We start from the raw sequence: 24987 nt of genomic DNA, 5'->3' as shown, positions 1-24987 counted from the left end.
CTATTTATCCTATTTTCATCCCATTTTACTGTTATTGCCTAGTGAATGTACCTTTGTATAGTTAGCCACGCATGACTCATTTTTGATTTAAATCTTTATTGAAAACTGCCGATCATACAAAATTTTCAATTATCAGAAATTTTATGGAACAGTTTATACAAAGAGGTAGGGCAACGATAGAAAATTTTTGGAAAAAAAGTTCGGAGATCTTAAACGTATCATATTCCCTGCATGGTTTGGTATCTTCCGCCATTCGTTGTGCCAAACATATTGACACTTTCCAATAATTAATTTATGGTATGAGTCACAGAGTTAGATTATAAAAAGAAAGTAAATAATTGCAATTAGAAATCATATATGTCGGAAATCAAATGTTGATGAGCAGAAACCTTTTACTCATCATAAAAGAGATAAATCACTAAAGATTTGTATACATTAAAATTTGATATTTGGTGCTCGAAAACTGTCTGATGGGACTCCTCCAAAATGAACCAATCTATCGCTGAGGACCAAATTAGATGATGTGGATGGTGTATTCTCTAATTCTAACTTAGGAAGAATGGGAACAAAACGAATGACGACAACAACATGTCAAACATAGATTAAATATCTATGAATCAATAAAGTATACGTGCATTGAAGGTGATAACGATCACTTGAGGCTTATAACTCTTTGACTAAATTATGCAATAATTAAATATAATCATTTTTATATTTTTATACTGATGGTAATTAATATACTATCCTGCTTAATAAATGGTATGATCAAATTTGTTTGAAAATTTAATTATGTATATGAAACTATGTCTTCTATATAAAAATCAAAATTTTCGGACGAACCTAGATTGAACCTTTATGAAAATCTATCATTTTTGTTAATTGAGTTAATATGAATCTTTTACATATGTATATATAGCATTGATAGCTTATATAATCATGGTTTATTCCATATTAACATATTTTTTCAGTTAAATTTGTTAATAATATCATGTAACAAATTAATTCAAGATTAGAATGTCTACAAAATGCTAACAAATAAGAACAAAATACGATTTCTCGACTTAAATTTTAATATGGAGTAGTTTTTCGTTTAAATCTAATTAAAAATGAATAAAAACTTATCTTGTACTATTTTCATTCAAAGATTTTAATAATGTAAATCATGCATTTTCATAATTCAGTACAGTTCTTTTTAGAATTAAAGTTGATGAGGATGATATTTGTGATTTAAAATAATTTGTTAATGTTCACCTTTTATTCATCACCTTGTGGTATGCCCTAAAGCAATAGCATTATCAATTCTGCTGAATTGATCAACTCAAAATTCCAAAAAAAATTCAAAATTTCAAAAATGAAATTAAACAATTTGAATTTTCACATGAAAAAATCAATTTCGAAAAAAATTTGGAAAATCAAAGTATTTGATAATTAGTCAAATAATCAATTTACATCGTTTTTACTCATAAAAAACAACTAATTTTTGATTTTGATATCATATTTGATAAATACTCATTCCAGAGTTGACGTAATGTATTAATTATTGTTAGAGATATTGCTTTCGCAGCAAAATTCTTATTTCATGAAAGAAAAAAAAATGATTTTATTCCAACAAAAACAAGTAAACAGATGAATGGAAACGTACTATATTTTCATAAATGTAGTAATCAGCGTGTCAGCTTTTGTTTATCATGTTCGAGTCAAAATGTATTAACTTGTAATAAGAAATATTCGAAGATTATATGAAGTATTGAGCATTCTTTGTAGAAATATTTGTAATTCATTACTAACATATATAATAAAGTTGTTTTTTTTTCCTTATTGCAATAATTTTGTCTGATTTTAATAACTTTTCATGTATACGAGTTGTGTGAATATGCATCATAATATGCGTAAATATACTTATTTGCGACGAATAATGTGGTTGCATAATGGAGGTGCTAAATTTTGATTTTTAATATGGGGCTTTGGTATGTATAATCATGTTCTTATCTCAACGTAGGAGTATTGGTGCAATATGATTAAAATTTACGAGGTTGATCTTAAATTGAATAATTCTGGAGTATAAATCACAATGCAGCTAATTCTATGTTAAAGATAGATACAGATTGTAGTAATCAATTAGGGAGTACAAATTCATTCTTTCATTTCTGTCGTATTGAGCAGAAAGGAAGAGATCATAACCCTAGGAAAAAAAGCCCAAATTTGTCACTTTTCATAGTACGTTAAACTCAATTCGCTCGGCGAATGCCGAGCACACGTACTCATCATTCAACATAATATTCTCATTCTTTGGTTATTATAGTGCCAGACAACACAAGATTTCAAAGAATTACTTGAGTTTTCAATTAATCTTAATCCGATTTTAGATTTATCGAGAACTCCATCATCACAATTACATACTTCAGTGCGGTAACTACAATTATCCATATACAGAAGGAAGTTCTTTTCGAACAACTCATTTGGAGTCTGTTTTGGAAAGAACTTCTTTCTGTCCGACTTAATTTCATAGTTCCTGATCAACCAAAAGACAGAAACCACACACTATCTACTTAGGAAAGGAGTTCTTTCTAAATCTTCCTTAAATTGAGATTTTACGAGAGATAACCCTTCTATTGCACTTAAAAATGAACATTTTGATATCTTTAGTATCACACATGGTCATATATAGTATTTCATCTACATGAATACATTCATCTTTCGAAGTCTCTCATTAAATGGGAGGCTTCGAAAGATGAATCGTTTTATTCATACAACTTTAAATCTCGAACACATTTAGAGAGTGAGTATATCATTTTATTCTTGTTTTGAGTTTATTCTGATTCAAAATTGCAGTGAAAACAGAAGTTCACACATCATATCTGAATGTGAGCTCATCTATACTTCTACGATCTCAATACCTCCACTCTAAGCATAAGAGGTGAAGTTATATAAAAATTATCAGATGCGTTGAAGTCTCAAAAGAATTGCCTGAATGCTTGTTTCATATTTGTCCAAGTAGTTTCAATGAATAAATGTATTGTTTTTTATAATTTCGATTTATTTTTAGAAAATATTCAATATAAACCTTTATTGTGTTATTTACATCTCATAAATTCTCTGTCTAAATCATATAAAAGCGCGTTTTACCCCTATGAATCAAGAAATTCATTCAATATTCATGGTATATTTATTAAATTTATACGATTTACTAATAATCAATATTATATCCTCATAAATAGCAATATATTTTGGTAATCTATGATAATCATATACAATATTTGAAATCAAATTTTCATTAGTTTAGGTTCCTTGTTAATAGTAAACCATTATATTTATTACTAATAATAAAATCTATGTGTCGTATTGAAATTCAATAAAATTACTTATTCGGTCCAAAAAAACAAATTAGATAAAATTTTTCTTTTTTTATGTAATTTTTGTTTTTCATTTTTCTCAAGATCCTAAGTTATGTTCTAACTTTTGACATCATATCCTATCATGCTAGGCTATATATTATAGCATATCCAAAAGGCAAGGAAATCTATCAGAGAAGCCTTTTTGACCTATCGTTGCCCTACCTCTTTATACAAACAAAGTCTTAAATTATGAAGAAGCATTAACAACAAAAGTATCATTTCTAAAATTAAATTTAAACCAATTCATGAAATCGGTTATATTAATATTATAGTTGATCTGATCACTTATTGTATAGTATCTGTAAAAATCTTGGTGTAAGCATTCTGTGTTCGTGTACATAGCCAAGTGTGCAAATGACATCGATCTTGGACCAGTTTGTTCTGGGTAATATCCGTTCTCTTTGACAGGAAGCATTTCCACAATTGTTGTATTTGTTCCAGAAAAGAATTGGTTATAAAAAGCTCCTCCATGAGGCCCAATTATGTATCTCGCGGTACTGAATTTATTGATTAGTGCTGAAAGTGTCTTTTCTGGAGAATTTTGATCGTGAATGATGACGTTTTCGGATCCGAAGATTTTACTGAGATGAGGGACAATGTCATGGAGATTTTGAATGATTCTACTACCTCTTCCGCCACTCCCTTTGCCTCTTGGCAGTAAAATGACTTTAGAACGTTCAGCTATCGGTATCCTCATTAGCTCCTGGTACCAGTCGAAGAAATAATGATGGACAACTCGAGTTGCAGTGCACATGATAAGTAACTCGGCACTAACTTGCTTTCCATCGCTTTGACAGTTCTGGCGCGACTTGTAGCCGAGTTTTTCTAGAGTTTCTATCGTTACTGGATTGCAGGCTGTAGAAACAACAGTTATCATTTGGGGAGAAATACCTGTGGCGAGAGAGCCAGCGGCGTAATGCGGTAACCCGTTATCAAAAAAGTGTTGGAAGTAGTTTATCTGATGGCTGCCGACAACTAAGGCCGTTCCTTTGATTTCTGGATTATTAACGGTCGTAGGCCATTTGCAGAAGTTTAGATGATGAGAAGAGTTGCTTTTGCGACAAGAATGAGCATTAGAAAGTGATGAAATTCCATTTTTAACAGTCCATACAACATCAATATGCGGAATATGGAAATCTGAGTAATGTATATGATTTTCCTCTTGTTTCCAGAAAAGGTCTGTCTGTTTCGGAGTTAGACCTTTCGGAATGTAACTGTCAAATGGTGGGAGATAAAGGAAATACTCCTTCATGAATCCACTATCGAATACTGTAACAAAGATTTTGTGGCCAGCACTAAAGAATGTTTCTTCTGTTCTTATTGCAGAAAAATTATGAAGAACCTTTATTCCAGGATGGATTTGAAGTTCATGAACGCCCGCATCGTTTTGTGTGAAGTTAATATTACTGAAAGCATCGATAAATTGTTCCTGCTCCAATTGAAACATAATTGTTAGATTTAGATTTTGTTCTAATAGATAATCCACAAATATGAAGGCAAATATTAAATAAATAATGCAAAAATTCTTTACTGCACCGTAGTATAATCTGCTTAAGCTATTATGCCGATTCTCTTTGAAATAGCTCGAGTTAATAATAAGATTCATTTAAAAAGGGAGTAGGTGACAAAAGTGCATACTCTTAAATTAACCTTAAATGTTGATTTTTCGATATTTTCGGTATTAACCTTATTGTAAATTTTTCCGGTGATAAATTTATCACACTGAGGTTATTTTTCCGGTGAGATTTTTAACCTTGATTTAATGAAATTAATATATATAAATTTTATTATTTTTAATTTCGAATGAGTATAATAAAATATTTTTATGTGTTTTTGTTTTTGATGTGATTTGAATTTTGTTAACTCTTTTCAAAATCACTTCATTTTTATGATTTCGGTGGACTTAGAGGAGCTTATTGCTTTTGGTATTAAACAGGAAGTCAAGGGCGGTGTCCCATACAGAAGAAGAACGGGATCTCCAAAGCAATATGTCACTTATTCATGTTCGTATCCCCTATGCAAGGCAAAATTTAGGGTTGAAGAACAAAATGGAGTGTTTACTATAAGCAAAGTTAATGAAGAATATTGCCATCATATAGGAGTTGAAATGGGTTCACATTACGCGAGTAAATTTTATCAAAAATGGATCGAACTTTATATTAAAAACGGTGGAAAGCAATTTCTTGCTCAAAAAGCATTTTTTGATAAGTTCGGAATTGATACGAATAACAAAGAAACGATGAAACTTTTCGCGCAGTCTACTGATGCTTTAAAGCACAAATTTTATCGCCTTGATTAGATTATTGCACAAAGATTATCAAACGATCTTTACACTTCTTTGGAAGCATTTTTGAATAATTTACAGGAAGAGTGCCCAGATGATCTCGTTCAATTTGATTACAATAGAGATTTTTCCGAGTTTACAATCATATATGCACCTTTTGCTGCAAAAGAATTGGTGCATAGCATTGATAACCCTCTCCACGTCGATTCCACTCATTCTTTAATTAAAGGAAAGATCCAATTGTTTGCAGTAACAATGAAAACAAGTCAAAACACAATTTTCCCCTTTTGCTATTTTTTAGTGAACCCTCAGACATCTGAAAAAATTCAAGAATGTTTGGTGAAATTCTGTGAGTTTGCGCACCTGGATCCACAGCATTGGAGCGCTGACTGTGCGCTAAACATTGCTCGCGCAATTGAGGATGGATTTCCTCTTGCGCAGCTCAGTTGGTGCGCTGTGCATGTTTTACGCGCATGTGCAAAAGTTGGAAGCTATTTTGACAATCCACAGAATTTTGAGAACTTCTATTTAGCAATGGACTTTTTGACATTACGTGCAGATGCAACGAATGCAGAAAAGCTGGCTGAAGAGTCTGATGAAACATATGAGTTCTTGACAACAATGTTAGAAGAAGAAGAACCGCGCGCTTTGAAGTATTTCGATAAACAATGGAGAAGAACCAAAGAACATTGGATGATGTTATATCGTGGAGAAGGTGATTCCACGAATAACATTGCGGAATCACACTTTCATCAATTAAAGCAAACATTTTTCTTGGGTAAGAAAAATGAGCGCATTGATGACATCGTCATAACTCTCATCACTGTTGTGATTCCAAATGCGATTATTAAGGTTCAAGTCGCTAATGTTTTGAATGAAGAAAGAGCAGTAAGAATTCTTACAAGGGCAGGTAATCAGATTGTTGAGCAAAGAGCTTCAAAACACGATGAATGTTTGAAATTAATTCAACACATTTTGGAAATTGTCGAAAGCCGAAGGATTGAACCTAATGTCCTTATTCCATCTTTGAAGGCAATATTAAATTTGGCACAAAGAAGTTTAAAGGAAGAGTAAGCAAGATTAGATAATTTGGACTTTTTTTAAAATTAATGAATAAACAGTATATTTTTGAAGTGTAAGCTTATTTACCTGAAGCTATATTACTTAATATAACATTCAAAGTATTATTGCTATTTATTGGAGAACAAATTTATGTAATTTTCACATGAAAATTGATAAATTTGTATTTCCTTATGATAATCAATTTTTGTATTTGTAGAGAGTCTCCCTGCATGATATCAAGACTTGGCTATTAGTCTTTATCCATTTTTGAAAATTGTATTGTAAATTGTAAGAATTTCCGAATACTACTACTATAAAATATAATTGCTTATCAATGTATATTCTCCCTGCATGATATCAAGACTTGGCTATTAGTCTTTATCCATTTTTGAAAATTGTATTGTAAATTGTAAGAATTTCTGAATACTACTACTATAAAATATAATTGCTTATCAATGTATATTCTCCCTGCATGATATCAAGACTTGGCTATTAGTCTTTATCCATTTTTGAAAATTGTATTGTAAATTATAAGAATTTCTGAATACTACTACTATTCTCGTTAACGAAAAAGGGGATTTGACGGAGTCAAATCCCCGCTCACAAAAAGCGGACTTTACATGTCAAATTTTAAATGCATGTAAGGTCCACTTTTATGAGTTTTAGGAAGGAATTGGAGGCCATGAGTTACTGACATTTCATCAGTATCTCATAGCCTCCAATTCCTTCGCAAAATGGGAGAAACTTTGTCCGAATAGTTTAACATTCGGACAAAGTTTCTCCCATTTTAAGAAGGAATTGGAGGGTAAGAGATATACCATATGAATGTATATCTCTTACCATCCAATTCCTTCTAGAAAGTGTCCAAACTTTGGGTTAATTGCAAACTATTAACCCAAAGTTTGGACACTTTCAAGTGGAGATGGAAGGCTTTGGGGTATATATTAATACAATATACCTCAAAGCCTTCCATCTCCACTACAAATGGGAGAAACTTTGTCCGAATAGTTTAACATTCGGACAAAGTTTCTCCCATATTTCAATGTAATTGCTACCTGTGAGGTACTGATTTGAAGTCAGTGCTTCACAGGTAGCAATATTCACAAAATTTAAAAACATTTTATCAGTTCGTTAGATAACCAGAGCCTCCTAGGTGCTGAACCAGAATCAGTGCCTAGGGGACTCTAGTTATCTATATAAATCTGAGAAACTTTGAGGAAATTGTTCGACATTTCCTCAAAGTTTCTCAGTAATTTAGTGAGGAATGTTCGTTATCGTGTAAATATTTATAATATATACATGATAACAAACATTCCCCGCTAAAAGATGTAAAATCTTATAAGAAATAATTCCAAAAGAATAACAAATTTTATATGAAACTGAACCTTATGATTTAGTGATTCAAGATCACCGCTTCATAAGATTCAGTTTCAATCTCAAGTATCTCAAAAGTAAGGCTCTATTTTTGCCATGCAAAGTGTCACTTTTTGTCAAACCGTTTTTATCGTTTTCGTTTACAACACTATAAAATATAATTGCTTATCAATGTATATTCTCCCTGCATGATATCAAGACTTGGCTATTAGTCTTTATCCATTTTTGAAAATTGTATTGTAAATTGTAAGAATTTCTGAATACTACTACTATAAAATATAATTGCTTATCAATGTATATTCTCCCTGCATGATATCAAGACTTGGCTATAAGTCTCTATTCATTATGAGTATGACCCCATTTTTTTACAAAAAGTGCCGAATTGCAACTTTGTCCCAATCTCAATATCGAATTCAATTTTCATATTGTAAAGTATGTTGGATTGACTAAATTACGGATTTTTACAACAATATCTCACGTTTGTTATATGAGATATTGTATTCTCTACGAAAAACTTTTTCCATACCTCTTTCCATAACAAATTCAATTGCAAGAAATGATATGGCTCTGTAAACAAATACGAGCAAAATCTCATCTAGCGACTAGAATATTAAAATGAAGTAATTTTTTGTTTAAATCAATTATAAAATGAATAAAAACTTGACTTTTACTCTTCTTATTCAAGTATATTTCTAATTTAGTTCACGCCTTATCTGTGTATTGTATATATCAATTTAGAATTAATGATAATGAGGAAAATATTTTTGATTTAAAATAAGTTTTTAAAATCCGCCTTCATTTCATCACCATATGTTGTACATAAAGCGATGGCATTACAAATTATGCTTAATTTATCAGTTTAAGACTCCAAAAAAAATTCGAAAATTCAAAAATGAAATTCAAAATTTAAATGTTTCTCTTGAAAAAATCAATTTCGAAAAAAATTTGGATAATCAAAGTACTGGACAATTAGTCAAACATTCAATTTAACTAGTTTTTAATCATTAAACACATTTATTTTTTTGATTTTGATATCATATTTGATAAACATTCATTCCAGAGTTAGTCAGATACCATAACCATCGTTAGATATATTGTTTCCACAACAAAAATATTATTTAAGGATAGTTAAATAAAATTGATTTTATTTCAATAACATCAAGTAAATAGATGAATGGAAACTTACTACATTAGCATTAATGTAGTAACTATATCGGAAATTTGAGTTATCAATACTCTAGTCAAAATGTTTCAAAATGAAATCAGAAATATTCAAAGTTAATATGCGGGACTGTGCATACATTGTAAAGGTCTTCGCTATTCTTTACAAATTTATATAATAAGGATGACCTTTGTTTATTTTATTGCAATAAATTCCTCAAATTTTAGTAACTTCCCATACATTCAGGTCATTCGAATATGTATCACAATGTATGTAAATACCCAAGATTACGAAGAATTCTGTTGTTGTTTTTTCGAGATGCAAAATTTCGATTTTTATTGTGTGATTTTAGCTGGTGTAATATTATTGTTATCTCAACACACATGTGCTGTTGCAATACAATGCAAATTAGCGATGCTGAATTTAAATTCGATAATGCTTGAGAATAACTGACAATGCAACTAATTGTATTATACAAGATAATTGCCAATTAGAGTAATAAGTTCGGCTATATCAATCATTTCTTCCATTTCGGGCATGACGAGCAGAAAGGAAGCGATCAGAAATCTCAGAAAAAAAGGACTCGTTTTTTAAAAAGACCACCACAATGGATTATATATAAATTGGGTGTTATCAGAGTTTAATCCATTCATCATTTTTTTGCAGCAGAACTCCTTACGGAATCCCAGACATCATTAACAGACAAAGCAAGCTCTTCAATGCAACCTAATGCAATATTTATAAACTTCTTTATTGCTTTTTCTTCCTTCTTGACCATTTTTTCGAATTATAGATATGAAGATTCTTTAATTCGCTTCAGCGTCAGAATAATAGGACCGAAAACACAAGAAAACATTAACCATAAAACATGGTGGTATCAATGTCCCTATGTTCAAATGGATAAGGTTTTTTATCAAAATGATCCGAAAGTGATTAACTATGCCCTGATATCAGGTCGAACATATACAGAACGAGCAATAGTTCCGAGCAATTACATAACTCATAGTATGGTTTATGTTACATTATTTAAAGACGTTTTTGTTTCGAAAGGTCAGATCTCAGATGAAAAGCGAAGTTTTAAGACAATTTATCAGGACCATGGCGGTCACACAATGATGCAGACAACTGGAGAATTATTTGAATTAGTTTATTATATTCAGTATTTTAATATGTATGGCCACAATATTCATGATTTCCTTTGTGCAATGATGCTTGTTCCACAAGATTTGGTTTCAAGAGGCTTCATGGTTAATTCCCCTCCGATGTATCGAGAAATTACTCAAGAAATCTTAAACTTTTTAGGATATAAAGTGACGTTTGTAGATTTGTCACAACAAATATATGTTCACTCCCTTTGGCTGATAAATAGTTTAGAATATGCTCACGGCTACACTGCAGGAGGCCTTGACAGGCTACGAAAGCTGATAAAAACAAAAGTCAACTTTAATAAAATCAAACCTACAAGGTTTGTGATCAATGACAGACCAAAGGGAAGTGGAAGAAATTTCGATGATGTTAATAAGCTTTATGAAGCCATAAGTAGTGGTACAAAGATTGATGAAGGCTGTAAATGGGAAATAGCTGATTCTCAATTCTCAAGTTCTGTAGAAACAATTGTTAAGTTTTGGCAATCATTGAAAGTTCTTGTTGCTCCTTCGGATCTGTATTTATAATATATAACATGAAAAGTGTGGAATGTGTTTAATGTTCACTACTCAGGTAGATGAACCAAATCTTCAGCTTTGCGCGAATTTAAGATTTTTCTTAATTGGAGTTATCCATCCTAAAACTCCACATAAAGGCCCCGACGTTTATCCTGTGGATGTTCCTGCAATGGTGAAATACACACAGAGAGTAGTTGATGCCGTTAATGCAAGACATTGGACAACAATGGAAGATGTTGTTGTTCATTTTCATGAACCAAGTTACTTGAATTCACCACCTCATGAATTTTAGTAACTTCAATTTATACTATGTTTGTAGAGAAATTTTCGTGTTATTTTTTGTGTTTCAGCATAAATTATGTATTTACTTATGAAAAATAAGCATTTTATTCATTATCATAAAGATATACCATAACAAATTGATAAAATTTTAAAAAAGTGTATTTTAGTACGTTATTTCGCAAGAAAAAAAATCGTTCGCAAATCAAAATTGAAAGAAAAAAAATTGTTTGCACTTTTTCTGACAGTAAATATAAAAAAAGAATTTTACAGAGATGTGGGTGTTTATTCTTTAATAAAGATTGTTTATAATAAGTAGTTTCTTCCACTCTACTGGGAAATATGGTTAAATTTTTGATTTGGGCCGGGATTCCAAAATTAATTTGGAAATTTCGTCTCCTCTCTTCGTTTCTGGTTTTGAGGCATAACAATGACGCACGGAGAAGCCCTAACTCCTCTGGATGGCTTCACAAATACTTTTACTGGGTGGGTATGCGACGCATTCCATTTAGCATGGTCCTTCTATTTGAGAAGTTTATTTTTTACACCTCTGAAAATTCTTTTTTTATTATCATTTACTGTCGAAAAAGGTGCAACAATTTTTATTTCAATTTTGATGTCCGAACGATTAAAGAAATTGTTTGCAATTTTTTAAATTCTCATGAACAACTTCAAGCGGATTTTTCTCAGTAATAAAACTCCAAACTTCTCTTAATTGTGGAGAGAAATTGAAGTTTTCTTCATGCATAGTAGTTTAGTACTTTGTATTTACATTAATGTCAGAAACAGTGTTGACATATATGCAATTTAAAATCGATTCCATTTATACTTAATAATAATATGTCCAATTGTTCTATTCTTTCAAAATATAAAGCTCTACAATGGAAATTGTATAGCTTAAAATTTAATAATCTGCCCCGATACTTTGAACGATGAAAATCGTAAACCACTGCAATAAAATTAATCCTCAATTGTTGTATATATTGATATCTTACTCTCGTAAAAATCTGCAAGACCGTTTTCGCGAAAAAGTCATTTTACATACATGCGTTACTTAGTTAGGCGATTGTTCTAACCTCAACAATAAAAATAATGCAAAATACTGAAAGTCTAGATATAGTTAATAGACTCCAAATATTGCTGCTGCGCTTAAAACAAGATTTAACAAATTTGTCGATATTCACTCAACAAATTGAAATTTCATCAATAAAGCAAAAACAAAATGAGTTACAAACGGGAACATGACGAATTTATCTACTAAAAACTAATTTTTAACTAATATACAACAAAAATTCACGATTAATCCCGAATTGCAACAAATAACTTAAAGATATTGTTTTACGTTGCTTACAAAAGTAAACTACATAAAGTTTTTGAAGTAGAACCTTTTAAATACGCTCAAATAAAAATCTATTCTAATACCTTTTCTCTTTTTTTAAATAAATATATTCTCATTCATTCCCTAAAACAAACCATTATATGAATATCATGAAATATGTCAATAAATATAAATTATAATAATAATCCAAAATATTCATATCAGATATGGGAAAAAAGACATATTTTGGAACAAGCATCAAAAATAAATAATATTTGTAATTCCAAAATTTTTTCATTTTGCAAATTTTCATGGAAAATTCATATTTCTTCTCTTCATTTTCAAATTTTTGAATTTTTTTTGGAATTTTGAATGAAGAATTGAGAAACCTAATATAGATGGTTGTTATCTCATATGTGAATATGTTCGTTTTATTTCACAATTTGGAATTTTCTCATATTTTCTGGTGAAATTGAGTTTCTATCACAAGTTTAGATAGCATATTTAAGGACAGATTACATGAATTTATATTTTCATCAATATGGTATATTGAAATAGGAGATGCTCAATATTACAATGTCTTTCTTAGAATTCCAAATGTATTCAAATTTCCTGAAACTACAATTTCTGTAGTTACTAGCTACATATAGGAAGCAATGCACAAATGTCTAGTAGATGGTATATCATTTTATCTCGCAAAATGAGTATCTTAGGAAAAATTCTAGATACTTTTTCAAAACATACAATAACGCAAGATCTATTCTGTAAAACCGATTAATAGTACAAATATGTTTATTTGCAAGTCAAAGAATCAAATGTTAATTTTAATAATATTTCCTCGAAATCCCTCTTGCAGTTTTCTTCCATTCTTCGTCTATTAGTCACCGAGTACCTACATAGTCTAAATCCATTACCAAAATCAAGAAAGCATCGTTACGATTTTGTTGACCTACCTTTATTTTAGTGGGTATTATTCTGGCCAATGCCCATTTTTAAACGATTTAATATTGACCATATCAATAGCCGACTCAATGTAAAAATTTAGATATTATTTTTTTCGTTATTCAAACTTTGATAAATTTTAGTATAATGAATGATTTTGTTTCGTGTATGATAAAGAAATGAAAAGCTTAATTAATATCATTTTGCATTTTTTCAAGAATGTTAGAGTACATCTACATTAAAAAATCGGATTCGAATTGCGATACTGCATCAAATTGTTGCACATCTGATAAGGATCTCAAAAGAGTAAAGTTAATTTTTTTGTGTTTTTTTAAATCTTTGAACTCGGAGGATATCTTAAGTTTTGAGAAAGGTACATTCACTATTTTTGACAAAATTTTAAATTTTCATGGGGTTGTAAATCTTATAATAACTAGATGAATAAGGAATGAATCCCAGTATAATGTGCATCATTATATTAAACACTATATGTAAGGCTAATGATTCTATTAACACTTATGAAGATCTATAGTATTTGAGCAGATAAATTTGATAATTTCCAAAACTCTTATATTTCAAAATTAAAGTGTGCGAATGCATTTAAATGAGAGCAAAAAGAGATTGATGCTGTTAAAACTAGGTGTTAATTTGCAATTATTTCGCATCACAAGAACTACCCAGTAAATTCGGCTATCTTTCTTTGCAATTATTCTCCATTATACATATAATATAATGGTTAAGGTTTGAAGAAAAGTTACTAGAGAATTATTGACTTTTGAAATAATGCAGAATTTTACTTGAAGAAATCATTAATTTATGAGTTCCAAATTGCTAAGCATGACGAAGGATCATTAAATTTGCTACAATTAAATACACTTATTGCAGAATTAAGATTTTTGAAATTAAAAGTTTGAAATATTGCCTTTTTGAATAAAAATTTAAATTTTATTATATAATCATGATAATATCTTATAGAAATTAAAAGAAAATATTTTAAACCATTCAAATATTTTGAATGTCTTATCAATTTAAAATATTAAAAGATAGCTTGATTTTATCATCATTAGTTGTTATCAAAGTTTTCTTCTTTTGATGAACAACAGTAAATGATTTGTTAATTACTTGTCTTCCTTTTTCGCAGCAAAATCGACAGTTATGATGATAATCTTGCTGTCAATTTTGAAACTCTCTGATTTACAAGTAAGCATTCCTTTGGAAAAGCAGTCCTATTCTGTTTTCAAGATATTTTAAAGCCTCCATTTCATACAATGCGCAGATCTATTCGAAATTGCAAGAACTCTCAAGAAAAATGCAGCAGCAAAGAAGATTCCATAGTTTCTAGCATCAAAAATTTACAACCTTAATACAACAGTTAAAGAGAAGCTCGAAAAGAAAATATTTAACCATAAAGCTGGAAACCATTCGATATCTACTATTGGATCTAATAAAAAGTTAATTATAACATATTTAACATGCTATTTGTTGACTTTGTTCCATTATATTACCATATATATCTTTTTGAAATCTAAAATATTTTTACGATTTTAACCATGTGTTGTTGAAACCATATATCAATCTTAGCTAAAGTATAGTTTATGAGTCTGTCACCATCTAACGTATGAATTTTCAAAAATGTCAAATATGTTCATTTTTTCTGTAGATTCAGCCATAATTTCACGTTGTTATACTATTCAACTATTATTTAATATTTTTATCGATTTAAATATATGATGAGATGCTTAGTTCTCCTGGAAATCGATTTTTAATCGCAATTTTAACTTTCCAAAAAAAATTCAAAAATAAAAATCCCTCTCAATTTTCTAAGTTTTATAACTCGCCAAATCTCTAGCCAAATTTTTTTTGGCCCGTATAAATATTGTTAGGCACTATATAGGGATGCTATTTATCCTATTTTCATCCCATTTTACTGTTATTGCCTAGTGAATGTACCTTTGTATAGTTAGCCACGCATGACTCATTTTTGATTTAAATCTTTATTGAAAACTGCCGATCATACAAAATTTTCAATTATCAGAAATTTTATGGAACAGTTTATACAAAGAGGTAGGGCAACGATAGAAAATTTTTGGAAAAAAAGTTCGGAGATCTTAAACGTATCATATTCCCTGCATGGTTTGGTATCTTCCGCCATTCGTTGTGCCAAACATATTGACACTTTCCAATAATTAATTTATGGTATGAGTCACAGAGTTAGATTATAAAAAGAAAGTAAATAATTGCAATTAGAAATCATATATGTCGGAAATCAAATGTTGATGAGCAGAAACCTTTTACTCATCATAAAAGAGATAAATCACTAAAGATTTGTATACATTAAAATTTGATATTTGGTGCTCGAAAACTGTCTGATGGGACTCCTCCAAAATGAACCAATCTATCGCTGAGGACCAAATTAGATGATGTGGATGGTGTATTCTCTAATTCTAACTTAGGAAGAATGGGAACAAAACGAATGACGACAACAACATGTCAAACATAGATTAAATATCTATGAATCAATAAAGTATACGTGCATTGAAGGTGATAACGATCACTTGAGGCTTATAACTCTTTGACTAAATTATGCAATAATTAAATATAATCATTTTTATATTTTTATACTGATGGTAATTAATATACTATCCTGCTTAATAAATGGTATGATCAAATTTGTTTGAAAATTTAATTATGTATATGAAACTATGTCTTCTATATAAAAATCAAAATTTTCGGACGAACCTAGATTGAACCTTTATGAAAATCTATCATTTTTGTTAATTGAGTTAATATGAATCTTTTACATATGTATATATAGCATTGATAGCTTATATAATCATGGTTTATTCCATATTAACATATTTTTTCAGTTAAATTTGTTAATAATATCATGTAACAAATTAATTCAAGATTAGAATGTCTACAAAATGCTAACAAATAAGAACAAAATACGATTTCTCGACTTAAATTTTAATATGGAGTAGTTTTTCGTTTAAATCTAATTAAAAATGAATAAAAACTTATCTTGTACTATTTTCATTCAAAGATTTTAATAATGTAAATCATGCATTTTCATAATTCAGTACAGTTCTTTTTAGAATTAAAGTTGATGAGGATGATATTTGTGATTTAAAATAATTTGTTAATGTTCACCTTTTATTCATCACCTTGTGGTATGCCCTAAAGCAATAGCATTATCAATTCTGCTGAATTGATCAACTCAAAATTCCAAAAAAAATTCAAAATTTCAAAAATGAAATTAAACAATTTGAATTTTCACATGAAAAAATCAATTTCGAAAAAAATTTGGAAAATCAAAGTATTTGATAATTAGTCAAATAATCAATTTACATCGTTTTTACTCATAAAAAACAACTAATTTTTGATTTTGATATCATATTTGATAAATACTCATTCCAGAGTTGACGTAATGTATTAATTATTGTTAGAGATATTGCTTTCGCAGCAAAATTCTTATTTCATGAAAGAAAAAAAAATGATTTTATTCCAACAAAAACAAGTAAACAGATGAATGGAAACGTACTATATTTTCATAAATGTAGTAATCAGCGTGTCAGCTTTTGTTTATCATGTTCGAGTCAAAATGTATTAACTTGTAATAAGAAATATTCGAAGATTATATGAAGTATTGAGCATTCTTTGTAGAAATATTTGTAATTCATTACTAACATATATAATAAAGTTGTTTTTTTTTCCTTATTGCAATAATTTTGTCTGATTTTAATAACTTTTCATGTATACGAGTTGTGTGAATATGCATCATAATATGCGTAAATATACTTATTTGCGACGAATAATGTGGTTGCATAATGGAGGTGCTAAATTTTGATTTTTAATATGGGGCTTTGGTATGTATAATCATGTTCTTATCTCAACGTAGGAGTATTGGTGCAATATGATTAAAATTTACGAGGTTGATCTTAAATTGAATAATTCTGGAGTATAAATCACAATGCAGCTAATTCTATGTTAAAGATAGATACAGATTGTAGTAATCAATTAGGGAGTACAAATTCATTCTTTCATTTCTGTCGTATTGAGCAGAAAGGAAGAGATCATAACCCTAGGAAAAAAAGCCCAAATTTGTCACTTTTCATAGTACGTTAAACTCAATTCGCTCGGCGAATGCCGAGCACACGTACTCATCATTCAACATAATATTCTCATTCTTTGGTTATTATAGTGCCAGACAACACAAGATTTCAAAGAATTACTTGAGTTTTCAATTAATCTTAATCCGATTTTAGATTTATCGAGAACTCCATCATCACAATTACATACTTCAGTGCGGTAACTACAATTATCCATATACAGAAGGAAGTTCTTTTCGAACAACTCATTTGGAGTCTGTTTTGGAAAGAACTTCTTTCTGTCCGACTTAATTTCATAGTTCCTGATCAACCAAAAGACAGAAACCACACACTATCTACTTAGGAAAGGAGTTCTTTCTAAATCTTCCTTAAATTGAGATTTTACGAGAGATAACCCTTCTATTGCACTTAAAAATGAACATTTTGATATCTTTAGTATCACACATGGTCATATATAGTATTTCATCTACATGAATACATTCATCTTTCGAAGTCTCTCATTAAATGGGAGGCTTCGAAAGATGAATCGTTTTATTCATACAACTTTAAATCTCGAACACATTTAGAGAGTGAGTATATCATTTTATTCTTGTTTTGAGTTTATTCTGATTCAAAATTGCAGTGAAAACAGAAGTTCACACATCATATCTGAATGTGAGCTCATCTATACTTCTACGATCTCAATACCTCCACTCTAAGCATAAGAGGTGAAGTTATATAAAAATTATCAGATGCGTTGAAGTCTCAAAAGAATTGCCTGAATGCTTGTTTCATATTTGTCCAAGTAGTTTCAATGAATAAATGTATTGTTTTTTATAATTTCGATTTATTTTTAGAAAATATTCAATATAAACCTTTATTGTGTTATTTACATCTCATAAATTCTCTGTCTAAATCATATAAAAGCGCGTTTTACCCCTATGAATCAAGAAATTCATTCAATATTCATGGTATATTTATTAAATTTATACGATTTACTAATAATCAATATTATATCCTCATAAATAGCAATATATTTTGGTAATCTATGATAATCATATACAATATTTGAAATCAAATTTTCATTAGTTTAGGTTCCTTGTTAATAGTAAACCATTATATTTATTACTAATAATAAAATCTATGTGTCGTATTGAAATTCAATAAAATTACTTATTCGGTCCAAAAAAACAAATTAGATAAAATTTTTCTTTTTTTATGTAATTTTTGTTTTTCATTTTTCTCAAGATCCTAAGTTATGTTCTAACTTTTGACATCATATCCTATCATGCTAGGCTATATATTATAGCATATCCAAAAGGCAAGGAAATCTATCAGAGAAGCCTTTTTGACCTATCGTTGCCCTACCTCTTTATACAAACAAAGTCTTAAATTATGAAGAAGCATTAACAACAAAAGTATCATTTCTAAAATTAAATTTAAACCAATTCATGAAATCGGTTATATTAATATTATAGTTGATCTGATCACTTATTGTATAGTATCTGTAAAAATCTTGGTGTAAGCATTCTGTGTTCGTGTACATAGCCAAGTGTGCAAATGACATCGATCTTGGACCAGTTTGTTCTGGGTAATATCCGTTCTCTTTGACAGGAAGCATTTCCACAATTGTTGTATTTGTTCCAGAAAAGAATTGGTTATAAAAAGCTCCTCCATGAGGCCCAATTATGTATCTCGCGGTACTGAATTTATTGATTAGTGCTGAAAGTGTCTTTTCTGGAGAATTTTGATCGTGAATGATGACGTTTTCGGATCCGAAGATTTTACTGAGATGAGGGACAATGTCATGGAGATTTTGAATGATTCTACTACCTCTTCCGCCACTCCCTTTGCCTCTTGGCAGTAAAATGACTTTAGAACGTTCAGCTATCGGTATCCTCATTAGCTCCTGGTACCAGTCGAAGAAATAATGATGGACAACTCGAGTTGCAGTGCACATGATAAGTAACTCGGCACTAACTTGCTTTCCATCGCTTTGACAGTTCTGGCGCGACTTGTAGCCGAGTTTTTCTAGAGTTTCTATCGTTACTGGATTGCAGGCTGTAGAAACAACAGTTATCATTTGGGGAGAAATACCTGTGGCGAGAGAGCCAGCGGCGTAATGCGGTAACCCGTTATCAAAAAAGTGTTGGAAGTAGTTTATCTGATGGCTGCCGACAACTAAGGCCGTTCCTTTGATTTCTGGATTATTAACGGTCGTAGGCCATTTGCAGAAGTTTAGATGATGAGAAGAGTTGCTTTTGCGACAAGAATGAGCATTAGAAAGTGATGAAATTCCATTTTTAACAGTCCATACAACATCAATATGCGGAATATGGAAATCTGAGTAATGTATATGATTTTCCTCTTGTTTCCAGAAAAGGTCTGTCTGTTTCGGAGTTAGACCTTTCGGAATGTAACTGTCAAATGGTGGGAGATAAAGGAAATACTCCTTCATGAATCCACTATCGAATACTGTAACAAAGATTTTGTGGCCAGCACTAAAGAATGTTTCTTCTGTTCTTATTGCAGAAAAATTATGAAGAACCTTTATTCCAGGATGGATTTGAAGTTCATGAACGCCCGCATCGTTTTGTGTGAAGTTAATATTACTGAAAGCATCGATAAATTGTTCCTGCTCCAATTGAAACATAATTGTTAGATTTAGATTTTGTTCTAATAGATAATCCACAAATATGAAGGCAAATATTAAATAAATAATGCAAAAATTCTTTACTGCACCGTAGTATAATCTGCTTAAGCTATTATGCCGATTCTCTTTGAAATAGCTCGAGTTAATAATAAGATTCATTTAAAAAGGGAGTAGGTGACAAAAGTGCATACTCTTAAATTAACCTTAAATGTTGATTTTTCGATATTTTCGGTATTAACCTTATTGTAAATTTTTCCGGTGATAAATTTATCACACTGAGGTTATTTTTCCGGTGAGATTTTTAACCTTGATTTAATGAAATTAATATATATAAATTTTATTATTTTTAATTTCGAATGAGTATAATAAAATATTTTTAAGTGTTTTTGTTTTTGATGTGATTTGAATTTTGTTAACTCTTTTCAAAATCACTTTCATTTTTATGATTTCGGTGGACTTAGAGGAGCTTATTGCTTTTGGTATTAAACAGGAAGTCAAGGGCGGTGTCCCATACAGAAGAAGAACGGGATCTCCAAAGCAATATGTCACTTATTCATGTTCGTATCCCCTATGCAAGGCAAAATTTAGGGTTGAAGAACAAAATGGAGTGTTTACTATAAGCAAAGTTAATGAAGAATATTGCCATCATATAGGAGTTGAAATGGGTTCACATTACGCGAGTAAATTTTATCAAAAATGGATCGAACTTTATATTAAAAACGGTGGAAAGCAATTTCTTGCTCAAAAAGCATTTTTTGATAAGTTCGGAATTGATACGAATAACAAAGAAACGATGAAACTTTTCGCGCAGTCTACTGATGCTTTAAAGCACAAATTTTATCGCCTTGATTAGATTATTGCACAAAGATTATCAAACGATCTTTACACTTCTTTGGAAGCATTTTTGAATAATTTACAGGAAGAGTGCCCAGATGATCTCGTTCAATTTGATTACAATAGAGATTTTTCCGAGTTTACAATCATATATGCACCTTTTGCTGCAAAAGAATTGGTGCATAGCATTGATAACCCTCTCCACGTCGATTCCACTCATTCTTTAATTAAAGGAAAGATCCAATTGTTTGCAGTAACAATGAAAACAAGTCAAAACACAATTTTCCCCTTTTGCTATTTTTTAGTGAACCCTCAGACATCTGAAAAAATTCAAGAATGTTTGGTGAAATTCTGTGAGTTTGCGCACCTGGATCCACAGCATTGGAGCGCTGACTGTGCGCTAAACATTGCTCGCGCAATTGAGGATGGATTTCCTCTTGCGCAGCTCAGTTGGTGCGCTGTGCATGTTTTACGCGCATGTGCAAAAGTTGGAAGCTATTTTGACAATCCACAGAATTTTGAGAACTTCTATTTAGCAATGGACTTTTTGACATTACGTGCAGATGCAACGAATGCAGAAAAGCTGGCTGAAGAGTCTGATGAAACATATGAGTTCTTGACAACAATGTTAGAAGAAGAAGAACCGCGCGCTTTGAAGTATTTCGATAAACAATGGAGAAGAACCAAAGAACATTGGATGATGTTATATCGTGGAGAAGGTGATTCCACGAATAACATTGCGGAATCACACTTTCATCAATTAAAGCAAACATTTTTCTTGGGTAAGAAAAATGAGCGCATTGATGACATCGTCATAACTCTCATCACTGTTGTGATTCCAAATGCGATTATTAAGGTTCAAGTCGCTAATGTTTTGAATGAAGAAAGAGCAGTAAGAATTCTTACAAGGGCAGGTAATCAGATTGTTGAGCAAAGAGCTTCAAAACACGATGAATGTTTGAAATTAATTCAACACATTTTGGAAATTGTCGAAAGCCGAAGGATTGAACCTAATGTCCTTATTCCATCTTTGAAGGCAATATTAAATTTGGCACAAAGAAGTTTAAAGGAAGAGTAAGCAAGATTAGATAATTTGGACTTTTTTTAAAATTAATGAATAAACAGTATATTTTTGAAGTGTAAGCTTATTTACCTGAAGCTATATTACTTAATATAACATTCAAAGTATTATTGCTATTTATTGGAGAACAAATTTATGTAATTTTCACATGAAAATTGATAAATTTGTATTTCCTTATGATAATCAATTTTTGTATTTGTAGAGAGTCTCCCTGCATGATATCAAGACTTGGCTATTAGTCTTTATCCATTTTTGAAAATTGTATTGTAAATTGTAAGAATTTCCGAATACTACTACTATAAAATATAATTGCTTATCAATGTATATTCTCCCTGCATGATATCAAGACTTGGCTATTAGTCTTTATCCATTTTTGAAAATTGTATTGTAAATTGTAAGAATTTCTGAATACTACTACTATAAAATATAATTGCTTATCAATGTATATTCTCCCTGCATGATATCAAGACTTGGCTATTAGTCTTTATCCATTTTTGAAAATTGTATTGTAAATTATAAGAATTTCTGAATACTACTACTATTCTCGTTAACGAAAAAGGGGATTTGACGGAGTCAAATCCCCGCTCACAAAAAGCGGACTTTACATGTCAAATTTTAAATGCATGTAAGGTCCACTTTTATGAGTTTTAGGAAGGAATTGGAGGCCATGAGTTACTGACATTTCATCAGTATCTCATAGCCTCCAATTCCTTCGCAAAATGGGAGAAACTTTGTCCGAATAGTTTAACATTCGGACAAAGTTTTCCCATTTTAAGAAGGAATTGGAGGGTAAGAGATATACCATATGAATGTATATCTCTTACCATCCAATTCCTTCTAGAAAGTGTCCAAACTTTGGGTTAATTGCAAACTATTAACCCAAAGTTTGGACACTTTCAAGTGGAGATGGAAGGCTTTGGGTATATATTAATACAATATACCTCAAAGCCTTCCATCTCCACTACAAATGGGAGAAACTTTGTCCGAATAGTTTAACATTCGGACAAAGTTTCTCCCATATTTCAATGTAATTGCTACCTGTGAGGTACTGATTTGAAGTCAGTGCTTCACAGGTAGCAATATTCACAAAATTTAAAAACATTTTATCAGTTCGTTAGATAACCAGAGCCTCCTAGGTGCTGAACCAGAATCAGTGCCTAGGGGACTCTAGTTATCTATATAAATCTGAGAAACTTTGAGGAAATTGTTCGACATTTCCTCAAAGTTTCTCAGTAATTTAGTGAGGAATGTTCGTTATCGTGTAAATATTTATAATATATACATGATAACAAACATTCCCCGCTAAAAGATGTAAAATCTTATAAGAAATAATTCCAAAAGAATAACAAATTTTATATGAAACTGAACCTTATGATTTAGTGATTCAAGATCACCGCTTCATAAGATTCAGTTTCAATCTCAAGTATCTCAAAAGTAAGGCTCTATTTTTTGCCATGCAAAGTGTCACTTTTTGTCAAACCGTTTTTATCGTTTTCGTTTACAACACTATAAAATATAATTGCTTATCAATGTATATTCTCCCTGCATGATATCAAGACTTGGCTATTAGTCTTTATCCATTTTTGAAAATTGTATTGTAAATTGTAAGAATTTCTGAATACTACTAATAAAATATAATTGCTTATCAATGTATATTCTCCCTGCATGATATCAAGACTTGGCTATAAGTCTCTATTCATTATGAGTATGACCCCATTTTTTTACAAAAAGTGCCGAATTGCAACTTTGTCCCAATCTCAATATCGAATTCAATTTTCATATTGTAAAGTATGTTGGATTGACTAAATTACGGATTTTTACAACAATATCTCACGTTTGTTATATGAGATATTGTATTCTCTACGAAAAACTTTTTCCATACCTCTTTCCATAACAAATTCAATTGCAAGAAATGATATGGCTCTGTAAACAAATACGAGCAAAATCTCATCTAGCGACTAGAATATTAAATGAAGTAATTTTTTGTTTAAATCAATTATAAAATGAATAAAAACTTGACTTTTACTCTTCTTATTCAAGTATATTTCTAATTTAGTTCACGCCTTATCTGTGTATTGTATATATCAATTTAGAATTAATGATAATGAGGAAAATATTTTTGATTTAAAATAAGTTTTTAAAATCCGCCTTCATTTCATCACCATATGTTGTACATAAAGCGATGGCATTACAAATTATGCTTAATTTATCAGTTTAAGACTCCAAAAAAAATTCGAAAATTCAAAAATGAAATTCAAAATTTAAATGTTTCTCTTGAAAAAATCAATTTCGAAAAAATTTGGATAATCAAAGTACTGGACAATTAGTCAAACATTCAATTTAACTAGTTTTTAATCATTAAACACATTTATTTTTTTGATTTTGATATCATATTTATAAACATTCATTCCAAGTTAGTCAGATACCATAACCATCGTTAGATATATTGTTTCCACAACAAAAATATTATTTAAGGATAGTTAAATAAAATTGATTTATTTCAATAACATCAAGTAAATAGATGAATGGAAACTTACTACATTAGCATTAATGTAGTAACTATATCGAAATTTGAGTTATCAATACTCTAGTCAAAATGTTTCAAAATGAAATCAGAAATATTCAAAGTTAATATGCGGGACTGTGCATACATTGTAAAGGTCTTCGCTATTCTTTACAAATTTATATAATAAGGATGACCTTTGTTTATTTTATTGCAATAAATTCCTCAAATTTTAGTAACTTCCCATACATTCAGGTCATTCGAATATGTATCACAATGTATGTAAATACCCAAGATTACGAAGAATTCTGTTGTTGTTTTTTCGAGATGCAAAATTTCGATTTTTAT

General features: G+C 30.2%; 4 protein-coding genes and 1 pseudogene across 5 annotated transcripts, besides 8 other annotated features; 3 read left to right on the top strand and 2 right to left on the bottom strand.

The window, feature by feature from the left end:
• Positions 1–57: part of a mobile genetic element that runs on past the window's edge.
• A 2160-nt stretch (positions 58–2217) lies between these two features.
• Positions 2218–2265: a mobile genetic element.
• Positions 2266–3582: 1317 nt separating this feature from the next.
• TVAGG3_1061520 (protein of unknown function, DUF563 family) lies at positions 3583–4842 on the bottom strand (the record flags this gene model as incomplete). Its single annotated transcript, XM_051256023.1, has 1 exon — positions 3583–4842. The coding sequence occupies one exon, from the start codon at positions 4840–4842 to the stop codon at positions 3583–3585; it is 1260 nt and encodes a 419-aa protein (XP_051081597.1).
• Positions 4843–5010: 168 nt separating this feature from the next.
• Positions 5011–7298: a mobile genetic element.
• Positions 6064–6753, top strand: TVAGG3_1061510 (annotated as a pseudogene). The gene has a single exon. A coding segment is annotated over exon 1 (690 nt).
• Positions 7299–8518: a mobile genetic element.
• Positions 8519–10981: 2463 nt separating this feature from the next.
• Positions 10982–11233, top strand: TVAGG3_1061480 (uncharacterized protein; the record flags this gene model as incomplete). Its single annotated transcript, XM_001322874.2, has 1 exon — positions 10982–11233. One exon carries the CDS (start codon positions 10982–10984, stop codon positions 11231–11233), a length of 252 nt encoding a protein of 83 aa, XP_001322909.2.
• Positions 11234–13849: 2616 nt separating this feature from the next.
• Positions 13850–15436: a mobile genetic element.
• Positions 15437–17596: 2160 nt separating this feature from the next.
• Positions 17597–17644: a mobile genetic element.
• A 1317-nt stretch (positions 17645–18961) lies between these two features.
• On the bottom strand, positions 18962–20221 carry TVAGG3_1061450 (protein of unknown function, DUF563 family; the record flags this gene model as incomplete). Its single annotated transcript, XM_051256022.1, has 1 exon — positions 18962–20221. One exon carries the CDS (start codon positions 20219–20221, stop codon positions 18962–18964), a length of 1260 nt encoding a protein of 419 aa, XP_051081596.1.
• Positions 20222–20389: 168 nt separating this feature from the next.
• Positions 20390–22678: a mobile genetic element.
• TVAGG3_1061440 (MULE transposase domain-containing protein) lies at positions 21315–22133 on the top strand (the record flags this gene model as incomplete). The annotated part of the gene is made up of 1 exon (XM_051256021.1): positions 21315–22133. One exon carries the CDS (start codon positions 21315–21317, stop codon positions 22131–22133), a length of 819 nt encoding a protein of 272 aa, XP_051081595.1.
• Positions 22679–23895: a mobile genetic element.
• Positions 23896–24987: the final 1092 nt, after the last annotated feature.

The sequence above is a fragment of the Trichomonas vaginalis genome, chromosome I (assembly GCF_026262505.1).
Source record: "Trichomonas vaginalis G3 chromosome I, whole genome shotgun sequence".
NCBI lineage: Eukaryota > Parabasalia > Trichomonadida > Trichomonadidae > Trichomonas > Trichomonas vaginalis.
The sequence above is the reverse complement of the archived record's forward strand: the minus strand, read 5'-3'. Positions and strand labels throughout refer to the sequence as shown.